Source organism: Camponotus vicinus, unplaced genomic scaffold (assembly GCF_025532165.1).
Source record: "Camponotus vicinus isolate PSW18456_S1 unplaced genomic scaffold, iyCamVici1.0 SCAF_11, whole genome shotgun sequence".
Lineage (NCBI taxonomy): Eukaryota > Metazoa > Arthropoda > Insecta > Hymenoptera > Formicidae > Camponotus > Camponotus vicinus.
Genome location: NW_028141947.1, coordinates 2,146,936 through 2,168,985, shown reverse-complemented (window position 1 = coordinate 2,168,985; position 22,050 = coordinate 2,146,936). Strand labels below are relative to the sequence as shown.

General features: G+C 26.7%; 1 protein-coding gene across 2 annotated transcripts; it reads right to left on the bottom strand.

The window, feature by feature from the left end:
- Nucleotides 1-515: 515 nt before the first annotated feature.
- LOC145961294 (aminopeptidase N-like) lies at nucleotides 516-16,983 on the bottom strand. 2 transcript variants are annotated; one of them, XM_083081342.1, is made up of 13 exons: nucleotides 16,878-16,982; nucleotides 16,252-16,746; nucleotides 14,714-15,154; nucleotides 12,658-12,838; nucleotides 8,807-8,945; nucleotides 7,062-7,143; nucleotides 5,387-5,739; nucleotides 4,660-4,940; nucleotides 3,708-3,901; nucleotides 3,222-3,560; nucleotides 3,067-3,136; nucleotides 2,856-2,963; nucleotides 516-1,143 (listed from the first exon to the last, which is right to left on the bottom strand). In XM_083081342.1, the coding sequence occupies exons 2-13, from the start codon at nucleotides 16,722-16,724 to the stop codon at nucleotides 1,009-1,011; spliced, it is 2,796 nt and encodes a 931-aa protein (XP_082937468.1). In that variant the 5' UTR covers nucleotides 16,725-16,746; nucleotides 16,878-16,982; the 3' UTR covers nucleotides 516-1,008. The 2 variants fall into 2 exon arrangements, with proteins under 2 accessions (XP_082937468.1, XP_082937469.1); XM_083081343.1 differs by lacking the exon at nucleotides 516-1,143 and adding an exon at nucleotides 2,451-2,656 and having other exon boundaries at nucleotides 16,878-16,983.
- Nucleotides 16,984-22,050: the final 5,067 nt, after the last annotated feature.

The window sequence follows — 22,050 nt, the reverse complement described above, 5'->3', positions numbered from 1 at the left end:
TACATAATTTCCCAGATTTTTTTACAACAGTACGTGCTAATAATCTGTCGCTTAAGTCGTCATGTCACCACTTTTTATCTTTAATTTTGAACGTAGAACTAAACTTAAGCCAAGGAGAACAGACATATGATATCATTTCCTTGATGACACATAATTTAAAAGTCGTGAATTATTTATATTTTATGTTTTGATTATTATGCGCGCGAATGTATATATGTTACATTTCTTTAAATATATGTAAGAAGAAATATAGAGAAATTTACATGAAGATTTATAAAAAAATTGTGCCATGTGATTTATATTATAAATCAAAGATTATATAAAATTTAGAAAGATTATGAATTTCAAACAATTAATAACATATATTTAATATATATATTTGTAACAACAATTTATTATAAATATATAAAATTGTTATTATATATATAAATATTAAGAAATTGTAATATGTTTTATAAATTTTTAATTTTAGATGTTATTTAAATATTAATATGCATTATTATACCTATATGATGCCTACAATAAAACTTTGATTCAAGATAATAAAATTAATAAATATTAACAAATTAAAACAAATCAAATACAATTTAAAAAATAGATCAGAATACAATTTAAATTAGATAATACATTTTTAGTACATTAATAATATATATATATATATATATATATATATATGTATATATATATAATGTCAAATATTAGATACTTTCTCATTTGTGCGATTAGAATTATTCATATAATATAACATAATTTAATTATAATTATTTATAATTATGGACATAATTAACGCTTTGCATTATTTCATGTTAATAAAGAAATGAAAATACCGGTTAATTGCAGGCCAAAAAGTATCTTTGTAAACGCACGTGTGTTTAATTATATATTATTAACGCACATAAGCATAAATAATAAATCGATAACTATAAACCTTATGAAAAGCTATTTATAAGAAAGATATATAGATGTATTCGTGTCACAATTGTTACTTTCATTAAACGAATATTCGAATTACTTTACAAAATTTTGAAAGTAATCCTTTTGACTTTTGATTTCGAAAATACGTGTTTGTATCTTGCTTTGAATATTTAAAACATATTCCTTCATACTTCTGAACTCTTCGCTATTTCTATTCAATTCGCTTATCTAAAACAAATTATATCGATATTAATTATTTGTGAATAGCAACTAATCAATTATCAATAAATATTATATTAAACTATATCTCGTGTGTGTGTATGAGTGTGTGTACATATACATATATGCAGGATGTCCATCCTAACATCTGCCAAAAAAAATCCATAAGTAGATCTAAACTGAATTAAAGTAAGTCTTATATCATTTTGTAAACAACTACGTACAATTTCTAGATATTAATTTTAAAAGAATCGGTCAGTAGGAGCGTGCAGCGAGAAAAGCTGTCCCACTGTAACTTGATACTAGGTGGACGATGAAGTGACGGATAGGGCACTCTCCAAAACATGATGATCGCGAATTGGCCGATCTTTTTAAATTAATATCTCATTAATTATTGCGAAAATCGCAAAACAATAGAAGACTTTCCTACTCAGTTTAACTCGCTCTACTTACACACGAGGAATTAGGCGATTACTAGATAACACCCTGTATATACTAAACATTTTATTTATAATAATAATCTTAAATATGGAATAAGTAATAATTATAGATTATGAAAATTACAACTTTCCTTTTTTTCCGAATTAAAATTTTAGTTACCCCGAAAAAAATCGATTTATAGTTTATAAATATTTTAAATCAAATAATAATTTCGCATCTTCCTAAAAAATTTGTCTGTAATCGAATAAAGTGGCATGAATTTTAAGAAATTAATAAAGCTCTAAATGTGAAATATAAATTTAAATTTTTCGAGCAACTAAAAGAAAGCCTGATGCGAATGATAGTGCCCCAGTTTCATAGAAAATTAATTTTTCTTTCAAATTAAATCATTGTATATGGAATACATTTTTTTTTCTCGATGCAATACTAAATAACTAAATAAATCTCAATTCAAGATTTTTAAATAAATCATCCCTGATATCCCTGTAAAAAAGCGTAGGCGAAAAAATATCGAAACAAAGTTGCTGAAATGAGAATAAAATCAATCTTCTATTGTACTATGTGTTCTATTATGTTATGTGCATAGTGTTGCACTATTTTATTTAATAATTCTTTTGTCTGCAACGAATGTTTATGAATAATATTTTGTAACCTTCTTGACAAATAAAAGTTTACAGAATTTAGAATTAGAGATTTTAAAAATAAAATTAGAAATCTATAAGAGCTATCACAGAGAAAATATCAATATATTATAGTAATTATTATATCTAGCAAGCCATTGCATTAATTCGTGTTAACCTATCTATCGTTATTAAATTTTTAGTTTAATAAACAGATGACTCGTGTATGTAATATTGAAATATACTCATCACACATTTCGTAATAACCCCCTCAATCATATTGAAAAAATATTTAAATTTGTTTAACTAAGAGGTATTTAAACATCTCAAAGTTATAAATTCTCTTTTTAAAATTTATATAATACGATTTTCATTAAGATTATTAAAATTTCCAAGTAAAAAGATTCTCTTTCTCTTTTGCCTTTCGCTTGCTCGTTCGCTCTTTCGTACTCTCTTATTCACTAAAAATTATAATAATTTGAAAACAGTATATTTTCGTAAATTAGAAATAAAAATATGATTATTTTATCAAAGAAATTAGATGACATTAATTTTTGCTTGTCGCATCTTTGAGATACTGTGATATTAATACATTCTGTATGAAAACAAAAAATATCAACGATTAATAACGGGATGTATAATGCTATTCATAAAGTTTACCTTTACTTTTACATCTCTCTCTTTCGTATATGCAACCCATATCTTCTTATGTTCATTTAATTCAATTTTCGTTGCATTAATAAGTTTATCCATTAGGAAATCGTTTATCTAAAACAGATTATTTTGATGTTCAACAACAATATTAAAAAATAAATTTATATCACATTATGGTTATTTATTTTACATATATATAAGCATATATAATTTTTACCTTTTCGAGTTGTTTCGTAGAATACACATGATTAATAATAACAGTAAATGTTGCATACATGCTGACTTGTCTATAACAGTAAAAAGATTAAATTTATTGATACACACATAAATTGTTCAATGATAGATATATATTTATGGAGAAAAGTGTATTACTTGGGTCTTATATTCTTAAGTTTTTCTAATATGAAGTCGAGTACTACAGGGCTCCTCGCGTGTCTCGCGATAGTAAGAAGAAAATAGTTAATATAATCGTGATCGGAAAAATCTTTTAAAAACTTAATCGATGTTGCACTATTATTTTCTATTAGATATAAATAGTCTTTGATAAAATATGGATCCTCAGAGCAAGCCAGATACTTTAAAAATTTAGTTTTAAATTTCTCTTTTCCCAGATGATATACTCCCCACCAAGGAGAATCTTCATCTGTAAGAGAATAGAACACTGTTTTTAAACCTTGACAGTATATCCATTCTTTCCACCATGGCAAGATTCTACGGAATTCGACAAGAAATAAGTTTCTGTTATAAAAGTTTTGCACATATTAATCTTATATTTTGATCAAATATTTTATTATATTAAACATTGCATATATATCTGCAAGACAATTAAACTAAAATGACTAAATGTGAAAAATTTACTTGTTTTTGTCGGGATCTGCGAGATGTTGTTTTAAATTACGGCCGGTTCTTTCTTTGCAGATGGCTTCACCAAGAGAACATGCCCATTTTTCAACCTCCATTCTTAAACTCTTTTTAAGATCGTCTTCGTTATGAACTTCATCGTATCCAAGTTCGTTTCGAAGCAACTCGCTTAATAAGTCTCGTATTGTTATCTAAAAATGTATATATGTATTGTTATTTAATACAAATTTTATATTTTTCGATTCTTGCGTTATATTTTTACTATATAAAAAGGTATCGTGTGCAACTGTATTTTACATGATTTTATGTAATTAGAATACGTTTTGTCTTGGTAAATATTTTTCAATTTCTTTTTCTAAAGACATTTGTTATATAGCTATACTTATACATATATTTACACACAAATTTTTATTATTCTTACGTACACATTCACATATGCTTAACACATATCCATATCACATATAAACATACATTCAAGTGCATACATGCATATATCGTACATTAAACATTATATGTATAACATAATTTAATAACTTTTTAACTGTTTGTGTTACACACACAAAGATAATTAATACATACTTCCTACTAATTTTCTATCTTAAAATTAATGATATTTAAATCATCATTATGAACATTGTGATTAAAAATGGCAATAAAAGTAGCAATTTTTAAATTTCTCCCTTTTTCTCTTCAATTTTTGATAATTAGTGCATATTGTATTCGAATATTAATTTACAAAGATGTTTATTTTTCACTTAGAATATATTTAAAAAATATCATCAAATTTTTTTAGCTACGTATATTTTATTGTATGTATCTTTTTGGAAAGCATATGATAATTATTGTTATAAAAGTAGATAATTTATTAATATATGTAACAAGTACGTTTTAGTACATTTAAAGCGTTTTGGTATATTGAACATCATTATTGACGATTTATAATATTTACCTTGATGTTTACAAAATTTCTTTCCGAAAATAGAAAGATATTGGACAGATATTCTAAGGCTTTGAACATAGGATACCATGCCACGTAGTCTGTTTCTCGTGATAGATATTTCGTAATATTCCAGAATACAGTGGAATTAAGTTGGTTCGTTATCATTAAGTGGAAAGCGTCATCGATAATTTGGGCACGATTAAGAACATGTATTTTTGTATAATTTTCAGAATTTAGATAACTTGCAATTCTTCGCCAGTTCTCGATATCGTAATTGACTCGATAATATCCTATCGAAAATTGTATATATATATAAATAAATTGTATATATATATATATATATATATATATATATAATACATATATATATATATATATATATATATATATATATATGTATATATATAATTCTTTCAAAGGATTTATCAATAATCTGTTACAAGTATCTGTATATACTTTTGTACATTAACACAGATAAAAAATATATCATAAATTGAACATGAATAAAAATATAAATTATGTAATGTTAAAAATGTATAAAATTATTTTGCACTGAAATTGAATATTTCTAATAATTGTACGTATGTATGTATGTATGTGTACACATAATGTATAATAAATGTAATGTATATAATACATAATATAATGAATAATATCTTTAATAATGTAACTTTTTCTCTCCAATGTGCATGTATAATAAACACTATAAAATGTAATAAATTTATTGCAAACTTACCAGTTTGTTGTATATTAAATATTATCCAGCCATCCTCTTTAAAATGTAAAGTCATTCCAAAAAACACTAAAAAATACAATAAACTGTCATTTAAAGTATTAATAAAATTGTGATACGTCTGCGTAGTATACGATGTAGGTATGTAATCATCCGCCGTCTTATTTAAATTTGGTATCGACCCGTTTATCCGTTTAGCAGAATAATTATAATCTCGTACTATTTTCAATACGGAACAATATTTTTGTTTTGTCCGAAAATTAATTAGCCGCCTTGTAACAAATAAATTGTTTCCAGGTATTTGAATGGACGAAAGGTTCTTCATAACTTCACCCAAATAGTCGGAAGTTGGCTCGCTAAAGTTATAAAAGTTGTGCATTTATTGATGTGTCAACGAAAGGCATTAAAAAAAAAAAATTATATATATATATATATATATATATACATATGTGTGTGTGTGTGTGTGTATACAGGGTGTTCGGAAATTCAATCGCCAAATTTTCAGAGATTGTCGGGGGCACCATAAGAATCATTTTTTTGCAAATGAACCTGGGGTCGGAAACGTGTCATTACATCGCTACGGCATACGGAGTGTTCGAAAGAGTCGGGACCTCGAAATATCACAAAAAATAGAAGTTTTACAAAAAATTGTTTCAAACAAAGGTTGTAGGGTGTAAAAAGATCTATTTACTGGCGCCATGTGTTTGACCTTGGATGGCGTCGCTAAGGTCACGACAAGGCCACCTTGAATTTTTGAAATGGAACCCTTCACTTTTTATTGCATATTCTTGTAGCCCTTCAAAAATTCAAGGTGGCCTTGTCGTGACCTTGGCGACGCCATCCAAGGTCGAACACATGGCGCCAGTAAATAGACCTTTTTACACTCTACAACTTTTATTTGAAACAATTTTTTGTAAAACTTCTATTTTTTGTGATATTTCGAGGTCCCGATTCTTTCGAACACTCCGTATATCGTAGCGATGTAATGACACGTTTCCGACCCCAAGTTTATTTGCAAAAAAATGATTCTTATGGTGCCCCCGACAATCTCTGAAAATTTGTCGATTGAATTTCCGAACACCCTATATATATGTATGTATAATTACCACAATCAAATCTTACATTAATTAAATTTTATATTTAATTTAATTAAATATATAATTAATTACATAATTAATCATATGATTTATAGTTTTTATATAAATATTTGATGCTATAGTTTAAATTATAATTTAACTAGGAATGGCCAAACTTTTAAAAGATAAGAGTATGTATAAATTGAAAGTATATCTTGAATATTTGACATTGAAGGTAAAAAGAATTGTGAGTGGTAATAATAAAGTATGTATAAGGATAATAAAATACGAAAGAAACGATGTAAGTTTAAATAAAAATAAAATAAATTAAATTTAAATATAAATAGTAATTATAAAAATTAAATCAAAATTGGCATAAGAGCCATAACGCGGTAATTGGGGCGCAGGGGAATAACGAAAAATGTTGTGTAGTTTTTAGATTTGAAATAAACAACAATCAATAAGAAGGAAGTATTTCTTTCCCTGCGCCCCAACTACCGCGCTGTGACTTTTATGCCAATTTTGATTTAATTTTGATTTATTTATTTGAGCCAAATTCCTAATTATTAATAGTAATTATAGTAATATAGTATATTACTTACTTGCCCTTTACATATATACGAATACCCTCCCAAAATATCTCTTCAGTAATCATGTGTTGTATCGTACGCAATACATTGGATACTATAATTATATAATTTACATAAGAATATGAATAAGATAATAGTTATAGTAAATAATAATAAATAATTATGGTAAAAGTGCATAAGAAATTACACATCACCAACTTTATCGTTTGGATATGTTATAGAAAAAGTTGTCCTGAGTAATTTCGCGTAAAAAAATTAATGAGAGAGTGTATTGGTTTAGAAGAGACATAACAAGTTAAAGTTTGACAATTTTAATACTTTTCTTAAACTGATATTATAAACTAATATTAAAAACATTATGTATGAGGTTTGTTTACATTTTGTAATAATTTACAATAAAATACTCTTTATATTATATAATGTAATCCAAACAAAATTTTATATTTAAAGAAATATGTTTGCGTTATGTTACCTTCCTTTATCATTTTACGATCTTCGCAATAATTAATTAGATATTAATTTAAAATATCGGCCAATGCGTGCGAGCACAAGCGCGCGGCGACGAGAGCCATTCTATTATAAACTAATACCAGATACACGACGAAGCGATGGGTGGAGTGCTCCAAACGTAACGTTGAAGCGCCGCGTGCTGTCATCATGTTTTGGAAAAAGCCCTACTAACCGCTTTGCCGAGCGCTAAGTATCAGGTTACAGTAGGACGGCTTTCTTCGCTTCTATTCACGCAAATTGGCCGATCTTTCCAAATTAATATCTCATTAATTATTGCGAAGATAGCAAAACAATACAGGACTTTTCTACTCAATTTTACCCGCTTTACCTGTACACGAGAATTGAAGCAATTATTACAGAACACCCTATATATGTATACAGTGTCCCATTTTAAAGTTTACAGTACTATATCTCGCAAACCAATGATTTTAGAGAAAAATGTTTCAGACAAAAGTTGTTTTACTCGAAGGGAGACATAAGATGATGCCACTGATTTGACCTTAGGTAATTATTTGAAGGTCACATGAAGGTTACATTTAATTTTTTAAACAGAACTCCTTACTTTTTATTGCTTACTCTTACAGCTTATCTCGAGAGCTTTCTAAAATACTATAATAAAGTATTTTTTCATTGAATACTTTTCAAGTTACGAGGCTTGAAATAATTTCTTAATTTTACATAAACCATAAAATATCTAATAAAATATTCATTTCTTTATTATCTTACCTTAACACTTTTATGCACAAAATAATGTGAGGAATCAATTGGTGTAAAGAAAAAATAGTTGTTTTTTTTTTTAAATATGTAATTGTTAATTGCAAATTACATTTTTCTTAGAAACAATTATGTATTTTCTTTACACTAATTGATTCTTCATTATTTTGTGTATAAAAGTATTAAGGTAAGATAATCAAAACCCTTATATGACCTTTAAATAATTATCCAAGGTCCAACCAATGACATCATCTTATGTACCCCTTCAGAGTTAAACAACTTTTGTCTGAAACATTTTTCTCTAACATCATTGATTTGCGAGATATAGCACTGTAAACTTTAAAATGGGACACCCTGTATAATATATTTTATATATAACAACTTCATATATTCATGTATGTGTATATGTGTGCATGTATATATAATGAGGCTATTTTATATAAAATTAAAGTTTTTATCAGCTATTCTGTTTATCATTTAAGCATTTATATTCAAAAATTTATCATAATCAATTTTTATTTATATTATCATACCTTTAATGTAACGGGGATGTTCAAAAGAACTGTTGAATGATGTATTATAAAGTGATGTATTATATTCAGTATCGAAATGAAGGGATTCCTGCTGAAATTGTACCACAAACAAGTCTATCATCCGGGTATTTGGCAGAGCCTATAAAAAATAATTTTAATGTATTTACTTAATTAATATTGGGTTTAATACACAGTAGCAATATACATTAGAGCTGCTACTTCCTACGTATACGTCAAAAAAATTTATTATCTCTCTCTCTCTCTCTTTCTCTCTCAAAATATAGAATAAATAATTCAAAAATAATATTAATAATAATATAAATGGTTACATAATATAACTTTTAAATTAAATATTTCTAACTTCATATAGCAAAATTATCTTATTACACAATTTCCATGTATATATATGCTTAACTTTATAATAACTTTATACATAATAATTTATGCAATCTGAATGATAATTTCTTTTATATATTTTAATAAATTTTATAATTTAAATGTTGGTCAAATGTAACATAGTGACTTTAACAAATAAAAGAAACACTACACGGTAAAAAACATTTTGTATTTCTGTTGAAATTTTCTCGTGTAAAAATTTTTGTGTTAAATTTTTAACATACTCTTATGTTAATGTAACATATTGTCATTGCGTTATTTTGACTTTCCTGCGTTGAGTTAATATTAACCGTTTCTAAGAGTCAAAACAACACAATTAATATGTAAATGCACGAATTTTTGATGAAATATGTTATATGTTAAAATGAACAGATAAGTTGTGTTACTTTTCTCTCTATAACAGTTTCCATCTATTAAATCGACATGTCTCTTGTGTTATTTATCATAAAGAGATATCACTGTCTTTTATTCTTTGGTTGCCACGCGCAAGTGCGGACACGATTACTGTGCGGCAAGGAGTGATACGACAACAAGCATTTATGCATCTATCCGTATGTTTTATATGTGTTGAAGCCATTTTATTGTGTGTTTATAAGCGTAAGAGGTGAAGCGAGTAATATTCTTTCAGTGAAGTTATATAGTGAAGATAAAGTACATGTGTGGTGGTTAATATTATTTTATTAAATAAGAACTATGTCTTGCAGATTGTAAATTAATGGATATACGAGTTAATGAATTTGATACCTTTCTCCGTAATGTAATGTACCTTTGTAACATTGAATAAAATAATTTGTGCAGAAAAATGTGTTATTTCTTGACAATATTTAATATTAGTATTATTTCTTAACAATAAGTAATATATAGTATCACTGCAACGATAATACTAATAATATATCAATTAACATTTTAAAAATGTAACGTTAACATTTTTTTTACGTTAAAATATAGAATTCTTAACACAAGGATTATGTAAATTTAACATTTTAATTTTATCAAAATCTTTAAATAACTACTTTTAAAAATGTAAGAATAACATTTTCTTTTAATTAAATTTAACACTATAAATATGTTAATTTAACATGAACTTTACTTCCAGATAACGTTTAAGTGTTACATTTTTGTGTTAATTTTTCACATATTATTTGAGTTATTTATTTACATATTTGCCTTCTGTTAAATTAACATTAAAATTAGAGTGGATAAATTGGGACATATGAAATATGTTAAATTTAACACAAAATTTTTTACTGTGTATTCTCTCACTATTCTGATTCATAAAAAAAATTATACGCTATGATAAAGCTAAAATTATAAAGAGCTTCTGCAATATATATGTATATATATCTTTATGTATAACTCAAACCTTGCTCACTAGCAAATAATATGATACATATATGTATATATATGTATCATACTTGCAAACAATATGATACATACCCATTATACAAAGAAATATATCAGATAGTTTTCGGAAACATTATTTTGTAACATGAAATGTTTCGGAGATGCATGCAGAAACGTTTTAGAAACATTGCATAAACAGTTAATGTCTGCATTCAGACACCTTGATATAAAATGTTTACGACACTATCCTAAAAAATGTTACAAAAACATTTTTCAAGATAGTGTCGTAAACATACTTGAGAAATGATATTTAAATGTTGCTATGTTATATTTCTGTAATAATTTATATATAGCGGTATCATGCCCGGGAAAGAAAAGTCCATATAAAATTGGCCATATATGGATTTTGTCAATATCTAATTATGTTTTGCCAAATATAGTCATATATGATATCATATATGAATAAATATTATCAGATCTGAAAATTAAGTATCACTAAGAGTACACCGAAAAAATTGTATTCTTAACTTAAGAATATGCCATTTATCTTTAGAATATATACCACTAAAATAGGCGCCAAGAGGATCCTCTTAAGTTAAGAGGAAAATCTTCTAAAAAGATATTCTTAATATACAGAAAAAAATATTTCTTTGGATTTAATAAATTTTGTTGAAGTCAAATAAATTTAATTATTGGTCTAAAAGTTTTTTTCCGCCTAATTTCAAATAATCTGTTTAATATTCTGAATCCCAACAAGGAATCCAGATTATTAAATAAATTATTTTAAATTCAGTTTGAAATTAAACTGATAAACAGTGATGTCAGAAAGAGGATGCGGCTCACGTGCACACAGAAAACCTGTGTATGAGCCGCGTCCTCTCTTTCGCATCACTACTAAGGGAAAAAAATATACTTTAGATCTTACGTTAATACAAGTCCTTTATATACATTTCATGATAAATATTGAATACGAGAAAAATTAAGAGTGGTGTCGCCGCGTAGCGGCAAATGAAGAAACATGTCGCGCACACGAAAATCGAGTTGCGGCGTAGAAGTCGCAAATTAAGAATATATTCTTATTCATTAAGAATATATTCTTATTTATTAAGAATATTTATTAAGAGGACTTATAAAGAGGACTTTTAATTAATTAAATATATAATGCAAGATATAATTTTTAGGAAAAATTATATTTGTCTATATAAAAAAAGGTAAAATCATATATAATATTAAATGATTATATATAATATCATATATGATTTATATCAAAGCATACATGAAACTAACCTTTGCTTTGGTTTTATACATGCTTAGATATGATATCAATATCTGACTATGTCTAATTGTACAAAATGACGTGAGTTATCTAATATCATTTTTTATGATCAGAAATGGTCAGAGATGGACATCATATCTAAGCATATACAAAAACGTATGCTCTGATAAAATCATATGTGATATTATATATAATTATATAAGACTGTATATAATTTTACTTTTTTTATATAAATAGACATGGACTTTTTTTCCCGGGATAAGCAATAATAAAATGTTTCAATTGTAGCACTCATGAGTTATATCATTTGTAAAGATAAATGAAACATAATTTTGGAATATTTCTGAAACGTATCAATTGAAATATCTTATTTGAAATATTTCTGAAATTAGCAAAAATAAAATGTTTCAATTGTAACACTTATGAATTACATCATTTGTAAATATACATGAAACATAATTTTGGAATATTTCTGAAACGTATCAATTGAAATATCTTATTTGAAATATTTCTGAAATTAGCAAAAATAAAATGTTTCAATTGTAACACTTATGAATTACATCATTTGTAAATATACATGAAATATAATTTTGGAATATTTCAGATACATATCAACTACGATATTTCATTTGAAATATTTCTGACTATGAAACATTTTAGTTGTGACACTTATGAATTATATTATAAACATAGACATGAAATGTCTCATTTGAAATCTATATGAAGCATTTTGAAACATTGCATATATATTTCATGTTTAGTGGGTATATATACATATATGTATCATATTATTTGCTAATGAGCAAGTTTTGCGATAAAGAATGCTTAAAATAACCTGATTGATGACATAAAATCCAAGAAATGCGACAATAGCCTCATTTAACAAAGAGGATAACGACCAAAGTGGATTTTCAGAATAAGAACATTCCTGTATTATTTTATGGGCCATGAAGCGGGCAACTTTGATTTTAGTCGCAACAGAATCTACAGAGTTATTGTAGATAATATCTGCTTCTCTGAAAATTAAAGAAAATGTTTTATATAATGTTTATTTCTGTTGTATAATTGTACATAAAAATATTGTATTTCCAAATTTATAATTAAATGATTCTATTAAATTAACATATTAATTATATATTAATGTTTTATTTATAAATGCTCATTACGAAGTAAAGCAGTATATTGGAAGCGAATACCGCATTATATATATATATATATACAAATTTTTTAAATTTTGATCGATAAAAGTGAAAACCATATATAATACTTATACCTATACCTTAATACAATTATTTAATTTACAATTTTATATTTTAATTTATGATTTGTTTTTTATTTTAATTTGTAATTTGTTCTTCAATTTTCTGATTATAAAATATATATATTTGAATATTATTCTTTGTATAAGTTGATGTACATTGAAGATATAAGTTGTCCAGAAAGTTATTGTGGTTTTTAACCTTCAAGTTCAAATACGCATATTTTAGCAAGTGAGCATTATTAATTGAAAAGAGAACTATTAAAATTTAAATATTTTTGCCAACGAGAAACAATATTTATTTATTCCTGTAGCATAAAATTCAGATTTCTAGAAGCGACAAACTCTTCGAAGGCGTTTTTGACAGTAACTTTATTGTTAAAGGTTTTCCCCTGCAAGAAATTGTCGAAATGTTTAAAGAAGTGATAGTCAGTTGGTGAGAAGACCGGCGAATATGATGGGTGAGACAGAGTTTCATGGAGCTTCATAGCTCAATTGATTAATTCAGCGTCGGTTGTGCGGCGTGTAGTCGAGCATTGTCGTGTATAACAATTGGAATTTTTCTGCTGACCAATACCGAACGCAAACGTGTCAGTTCCTGATGCATTTTGCCAATTTCTTGACAGTACCTCTCTGCCGTGATAATTCCGCCCGAATTTAAAAAGCTGTAGTGGATTATCTCGGCTGACGACTACCAAATAGTCACTATAATCTTCTTTTAATACAATTTTGGTTTCGGAGAGTGTTTTGGCGCTCCATCATGGTCTAACCATTGTGCAAAACGTCGACAATTATCGTACAAGATCCATTTTTCATCGCACGTTACAATGCGATCAAGAAACGGATTATTTTGTTTGCGCAAAATCAATGCAGAGCACACTTCAAAGTGACGATTATTTTGATTTTCGCTCAATTGATGCGGCATCCATTTGTCGAGCTATTTTGTTTTTCCAATTCGTTCCAGGTAATCAGAAACAGCTGACTTGCTTACGCCAAGTTTTTCCGCTAGTTCTTGAATCGATATGCGTGACTCTGTTTCAACTAACACCTTCAAGTGGTCGTCGTCAATAATCGCAGTCGTCCAGAAATTTTCAACTTCAAGGCTCTCATTTCCACTGAAATTTACGGAAACCACCATTGCATTGTACGTTCATTAGCGGTTCCTAGACCAAATGCATCGTTAATATTGCGAGCCTTCAGCTGCTTTACGACTCATTTTGAATTCATATAAAAAAAATCGCTGGAATTTGCTATTTTTTCGTTCTTAATTTCATAGTTTAAATAAAATGCAAACCAATATCAAAACACAGTTATTTTTATTAAAATGTAGAACGAAGTTTGCGCTTTTAAATTGATATAACATAGATACAAAAGAAAGACAACGTAAAAAAAGCGCCAAATTTTAAACAACAAAAATCGCAATAACTTTCTGGACAAATAATAAACTGGACTAATAATAAACGATTAGATATGTTTCTCCTCTCATTGCTTCATACAATTTTACTTATTTTTTAAAATATATTCAAATAATATTTTAAAAATAGAGAAAAGGTATGTAAATTTTAGTTACCAAGAATTGTTATCCTTTTTTTCATTTTTGAAATATATTAATTTTTTCTAATTATATAGTTACCTATAAAGAATAAGGCCCAGATTTATGATGCTTTCGTTTTGAAAATCCGGAAGTGCAACATGATTTATTTGCCAAGTTTGATTCAAACGTTTCCATTTATCGAACAAGTACGATGTTATATTTTCAGCAAATTTGTGTGCAAATTCGCAGTGCATTCTACACCACATATTAACTCTGACACTTTCATTTGTACTAGGCATAAGTGATAAATTAATTCGGTCAGTCAGAAACAGTAGATAAATAGGCTTTACAAGCGTATTAAAATGTGTCTTCGTCATGTTTTTATCATTCGTATCTATATTTTGTATCGGTTCATTTGATAAAACTGTATAGTTTTGATAATGTTCTACAATAATATCATAGATGGGCTTATACCGGGGCATGGTGGTTCTTAAAGATTCGGGCAAAGACGGAAATCCAATATCAACATACGTTGCCAACCTATCACATTTAGAAATGTGAATTAACAATAATAAAAGACACCGCAAAAACCTTATGCAAAAGTGGTTTCAATGAAATTGTATAAAAGTTGCACATATTTTAGTTGTGCGGAATTCATAAAATGTTAATTTTAGAATATACAGGTACAAAATAAATATTTAATAATTAATATTTAGTATGAAAATTTAATAAAATAAAAATAAATTTCAATATGAAACAGTATTAGAATAATAACTTTTTTAAATTGATTTTAATTGATATATTATCAACGATTCCGTACATAATTTTATACAAGTTAAAGAAACTGTCTATGTTAGTGATAGTTTATTAAATGAAACACATATGTATATATGTCTTAGTTATTAGCGAAATTAGTATTGTTTCTAAATAGTACGGGTGTGTGTAGATGCACGTTTAAATACATGAAACAGCATAAGTATAGCTTGCATATTTAATTTTATATATTATATGCAGAGTGTTTTTATGAAAGTTGTGAGTGTTCATGATCTAATTAAATTTTGATAATGACTTTTATGGATTATAAGGATAAAATGAATTCATATAAACATATAGTATCTGGAAATGTTTTCCTTCTGAATTATAAGTTTTTCTTATATTAGAAACGAATTTCCTAATGTTTGGTATTGTCAATGTAAAGTGTAAAGCTTAAATGTTTGTTCAAATTTCAAATTTCAAATAAGCAAGTTCTATAAAAATATAAATCCTTCAAAACCATACGTATATTTAGAAAACAATTCAAAACTCTACCGGAATATTTGATTTCGTTCGGGTGTTGACAATGAAATGCTGTATAAGACATGTATTATTGCTGACTACTTTAATTGAGTTAATTTATATTTGCAGCTTACATTCATTTTAATAATAATGATAATATTAAATTGCAAAATTTTTTACTAAAAGATGTCAAGAAACATATAATTAAGAATGGAAACATTTCAGATACGTACATGTCAATGTCTAAGTGTGTTTTCTTAGAAAATACTTTTTAAATAGAAATAAAATGCTGTTGTAAAACCAGGGTTTGTTCATAAACATCGTGAAATTACTATATATTTAACATTTTAACAGTTACTTACCACTGTCGCTCATCTCTTTTATAAAAGTTTTTTAAAAGGCCTGTATCTTCAGTTATATTATAAACTAATTTTATGATGTAATGCCCCGTCAATAGATTATAAGGGAATATATATTTGACAATGTTTTTCTCAATATCATACATAGATTTTACCGATGAATGAATGATCGTTATTTCACTATCATATATAGAATAATAATATGGATAATGAAACGCAGTTATACCAATCTCTTTTACGTGGAAATACAATAATATGCTTGATGTTGGATGTATAATCTTTATACGTATACTGCAGTTGCTGACAAGAATATTTTTTTCGATATGTGTAACGATGATATCATATTGTTGCGGTAATATATAATTCGAGTGCCTGTTTAACTCTTCTTGAGATATTTTAATTATCTGATCGTCGGTTAAAAAAGTCGCCGCGATCATGATTGTTAAACTGCTACTTAACAATAGTTTAAGAAACATGATACTACTTTTATCTTAGATACTGTAAAAATATATTTTTGTTAGAAAGTACAAACGGACAAATTAAATACAGCACTATCTCTACCATAATTTAATGGAAAAGAAGGAATTAAGACAAATATATAAAAATAAACTTAATTTTGAATGACTTACTCTGTATAATGAGATATACTACAAATTCTATGCAAGTGTATGTTTCGTTACAATAATTAGCTGCAATAAATTAATGTTTTATCCACTATCATTGTAACATGAAAAATATATATGCGCACTTATGATTTCTTATTATTTCGAGAAACTTCCAAAGACTAATAACACTTGGCGATATTACAATAAATGTGTATGTCATATGTAAACACACAACTTCTGAGGTCGTTAACAGACGTTTCGATCGAGAAACGGTATGTAATAGGAAAGCTCGGTGCCGTTTTTCCCACTCCAAATTCATGCTAGCGACCGAGAGCCGTAAGATGGCAAAACCGTCTATTTCGCGTTGGTCTAAAGCAAGAGAAGCCGTTACGTAGAATGCAAAAATATCTGTAAATATATATATTTGAATTCTTTTATACTGTTTAAAAGTAGTATATTCCTTTACCAAAAATTTGAGAATTTTTATAATTTACAATATATATTCAAATAAAATTTTATTAACTATATTATTACGAGTTTGTATCGGTAAATTGTCTTTAAGCAAGTTGATAAAGAAACGTAACTTATTAACACTAGAGTATAATATTACAGTATTGTATATAAGAGAATATAATGAATAACTATAATTTTTTAGGTTTTTGTTCACTTTTTGAAATTTATATGTTGGATATATGAATAAAACAACGAAATATCTCTCAAATCGATCGAATCAATAATCATGTTTTTCTCATAACGAAGCAAATTTTTAAATTAAAATTAAGAAAGGTTTTTTTATAATGTGGAATGAAAATATTATAGAGATAGCGTGCTCCAAGAATTATGCCATATCATTTATAATTAAATTAAAAATATTAATAGTACATTAATGAAACACATTCCTAAGGAATACTATTTATAGGATTTAAAATATTAATAACATATGTTAATATAACGCACTAATTTGTTAATATTTATATACAAATATATTTAAATATCAATTATATGTACAGTATTTTATAATATTAATTACACATATAATATTTTATTATATACAACATTAGTAATTATTTTACATTATATTAAAATTATAATCTATACTGTAATAATATTCACTATTAAATCACATATATTACACATTAATATATATATATATATTAATTTATGTGTATTAGCAAGAAATAATTAATGCAATATATGTACTAATATATGTACATATATTGATATACATTATTAATATAATAAAAAACTTAAGAGAAGTTAAAATAAATAAATATAGTTATTATAGTTATTGTGTTACTATATTAATAATTCAGAATTCAGCTTGTTTTTGTAATATTAACAAAATATATTAATCTACGTATTAAAAAATAACTTTCTCTCATTTGCATAATTAATTGTACAATGTAAATATCTCAGATTTGTAGAACGATAAGAAAATCTGTAATCATGCGTAAAGTATTCTTATAATACAAACGCATCGAGTATCATTGCAGGATAATTAAAACCCTACCCAGTATAATTAAAACCCTAAGAAATTGAAACGCATTTTATTTTGCATATTACTCAGGGACATGATGTTGACAACACATATCAAGATCAAAATCAGTAGTGGGGAAGTAAAAATTAATATTTATCACAATTATTAATAAAATTATACCAGCAAATAATTCTAATTAGAAGCGATAAATATCATTAACTCCAAGTAAATTTAAATGTTAAACGGAAATGTTACATACCTTTTCAGCACGATTGTGACCGTGATGAAATAAGACTTCCGTCTATTATATTATCTCCGGAACGAACTTGACCTATTTAAGAAATATGTCACGTTATTTGTGCTGAATGTAGGTAACTCTTATGACAGCTAATGTCCGTTGCGTAGGTGAACTTCGATAGGAGGAGGTGAAATGATGCAAAGGTATGCGAAGTTATAGGTGCCAGATCATGGGACAAAGACTGGATCAAGTTTAGTGGAACATGGATAGAGTAATACTAGATTCTTACTTTCATGTCTTCGCAGTTTATAGATCGCACATACATTTGCGCGAGCAAACATGCGACGCTTTTATGCCCACAGCTCTTTATATGAAGAAACGCTTTTTAACTGATTTATATATACACAATATCAAAAGTATTTTAAGCACAATTGCTCGTGCTTAAATAATGACACTTATTATACCTAATTACACATCTAATATGCTCCGCATTTGTGCTCTTGACTCCAATATTCGAACAGAGAGAATTCGAGAACAGGAAAAAATTACTGTAATATTTAATTTTGCTTAGAAGATATCTTTCATTCATCAATGTAAGATCTCTTGGAAGGAATTAAATGTGTTTTATATACGATCATCAAATTTTTCATAGCTCATTTCTCGAATTTAATAATATGGAGAGCGTTCTTATAGAAGAGTGCTTTCCTCCGTTCTCTATTTTTACATTTTTTACGCGCGTTTGAAGCATCTTTATTCCATTGTTATTTTTAGCGGACGGATGAATTATTTTTCCTTTTGCCGCGAAAGGAGGAAGCTGAGGTTTACAAATATCATAGCAAAGCAAAAAAAGATATGTATTAATTCCGCCATTAATTATTCAAGTACGTAACATTCTACATTTTCCTAATTGATCTCTGCAGTACGGACATTCTTTTTTTTTCATTGACATTCATTAGCTGTCGCCGGGAGATAAGGGTCGGAAATAATTTCTCCTAGAGACGTACCAGCCTTCGCAAGATCATGGATTCATCATTGGAAGACTAGTAAGTGGACCGAAGCAAAAAGCCGAAGGTTTCTGCTAGCGCGGAGATAGGCACGAGATAAATTTTAACATATCGATGAGTTTTGTTTCCTTTGCATATGCATCAATTATGCCTGATTCCATCGGACACACTATTCTATTATATTCGCGTTTTTTGGACTTCAAAATTTATACACAGGATAGGGGAGTCCGGGGACAAAAGTAACATTTTTTGTATTATAGGTCACTAATTAATTTTTTAGAGATATAACAAAAAAGATTATATGTTAAAAAACTCCATTTATTGTTCTATTATTATACCTATGTTTCAATCTCAAATGATAAATATTTAAAGAACTACTATAGCTTTCCGCAAGTACGTTGATTGTTACTTTTATCCTGGGGGCCTGGGACGAAAGTAACATAGTCTGGGGATAAATGTACCAGTTCTTATTTTCGGGAAAATAAAATAAATATGACTTTTTTCAACTTAAGGCAACTTTCATTATAATCTTTTATTAAGCAAGATAACTTTTATTATAAATTCGTATTATATTATATTAAAATAAAAAATAAAATAAATATTTATTTTTATCATCTTTGAAAAACTTAAAAGAAATAATCTTCGTTAAGCAAAATAATTATGAGTAATATCATAAAATAATTATACTTAATATCACATCAGTTTTATACTTCTTTAAGTCTAAGTAACGGTTTAATTCTAAATAATAGTGTAAAAATTGTATGATAACTACTTATACAAAAGAAATTGTTATCTATTCCGAATCACAATTATGGCATATGTAATAAGAATCGCCTTTGGTACAGATATTATGGAACCAGCCCTTGCACTCTAAGCATTGAAACATGTTATTTTTGTCCACAGAGGGTCGTGTTACTTTTGCCCTCAAACACATTTTTTAGAATAAAAGCATTATAATCTAAATATGATGCAAGACTTAGCCAAATAAACTATAAAATCTTATAAATACATTTTAGAAGAATGCACCGGCAAATAATTACGTCAATATATACACTTTAATTAGGCATAGATAGAAAAAAACTAAAACAAGGAATATTTAGATAAATAATGCAAATACACTAATTTCACTCCTGCATGTGCAACCAGCGCGATCATTCTACAACAATTAGCTAAGAAGGAAGAGAATCGGGGCGTACGCATTTGATCATGTAGTACAAATTATTCAATATGAAAAACAAGCATTATTGTGTAGTTTAGTAGGCTTGTTACTTTCATAACACTGTTACTATTGTCCCCGGTTTCCCCTATATAATAAAAATGATATAATAAAAATGATGTAATAAATATGATGAAAAAATATAATATAAATGTTATAAAATATAATAAAAATAATAAAAAAATATAATAATAAAAATATTCGTGAATAATGTCTTCCAAAGTTATCCAATAATAATGAAATTCCAATTATGGTTTTATATAGTTTGCATTCTCTTCATTTAAATTTCATTGTAAAAATGACTACTTTACAGAAGTTATTTAAATAGCACATTTACGTGAAAATTTATTAGCTAGAATATCTCTACACATATATTTCACGATATGCAATCATCAAAATAAACAATCCAATTTTTTGCAGCTATAGTTATAACGTTACAATATGGAGAGAATATAAATCATAGCTCGAACATATATTTTATCTATAATTATATACATTTTTGCGGTCTTACTTTGATGTAAATGTGACAACGATAATTACTTGAATATATTATAATGTCATGCTGTTCAAACGAATAAAAGATGTGGCCATACAAAATCAACATTTTACTTATCTATCTTTCATAAAGCAAAAAACCCAAAATAATTGATCGCGAAGTTATTGCGCACAATCAATTTTTTTATTTGTCTTCTAAATAGATTTTAATATTTTAAATTGCATAATTGCTTACTCTACATAATTTCCCAGATTTTTTTACAACAGTACGTGCTAATAATCTGTCGCTTAAATCGTCATGTCACCACTTTTTATCTTTAATTTTGATCTAGGTTCAATAGTGCAATATAAATGACACTACTATACAATATAAAACGTAGAACTAAACTTAAGCCAAAGAGAACAGACATATGATATCATTTCCTTGATGACACATAATTTAAATGTCGTGAATTATTTATATTTTATGTTTTGATTATTATGCGCGCGAATGTATATATGTTACATTTCTTTAAATATATGTAAGAAGAAATATAGAGAAATTTACATGAAGATTTATAAAAAAATTGTGCCATGTGATTTATATTATAAATCAAAGATTACATAGAATTTACAAAGATTATGAATTTCAAACAATTAATAATATATATTTAATATATATATTTATAACAACAATTTATTATAAATATATAAAATTGTTATTATATGTATAAATATTAAAGAATTGTAATATGTTTTATAAATTTTTAATTTTAGATATTATTTAA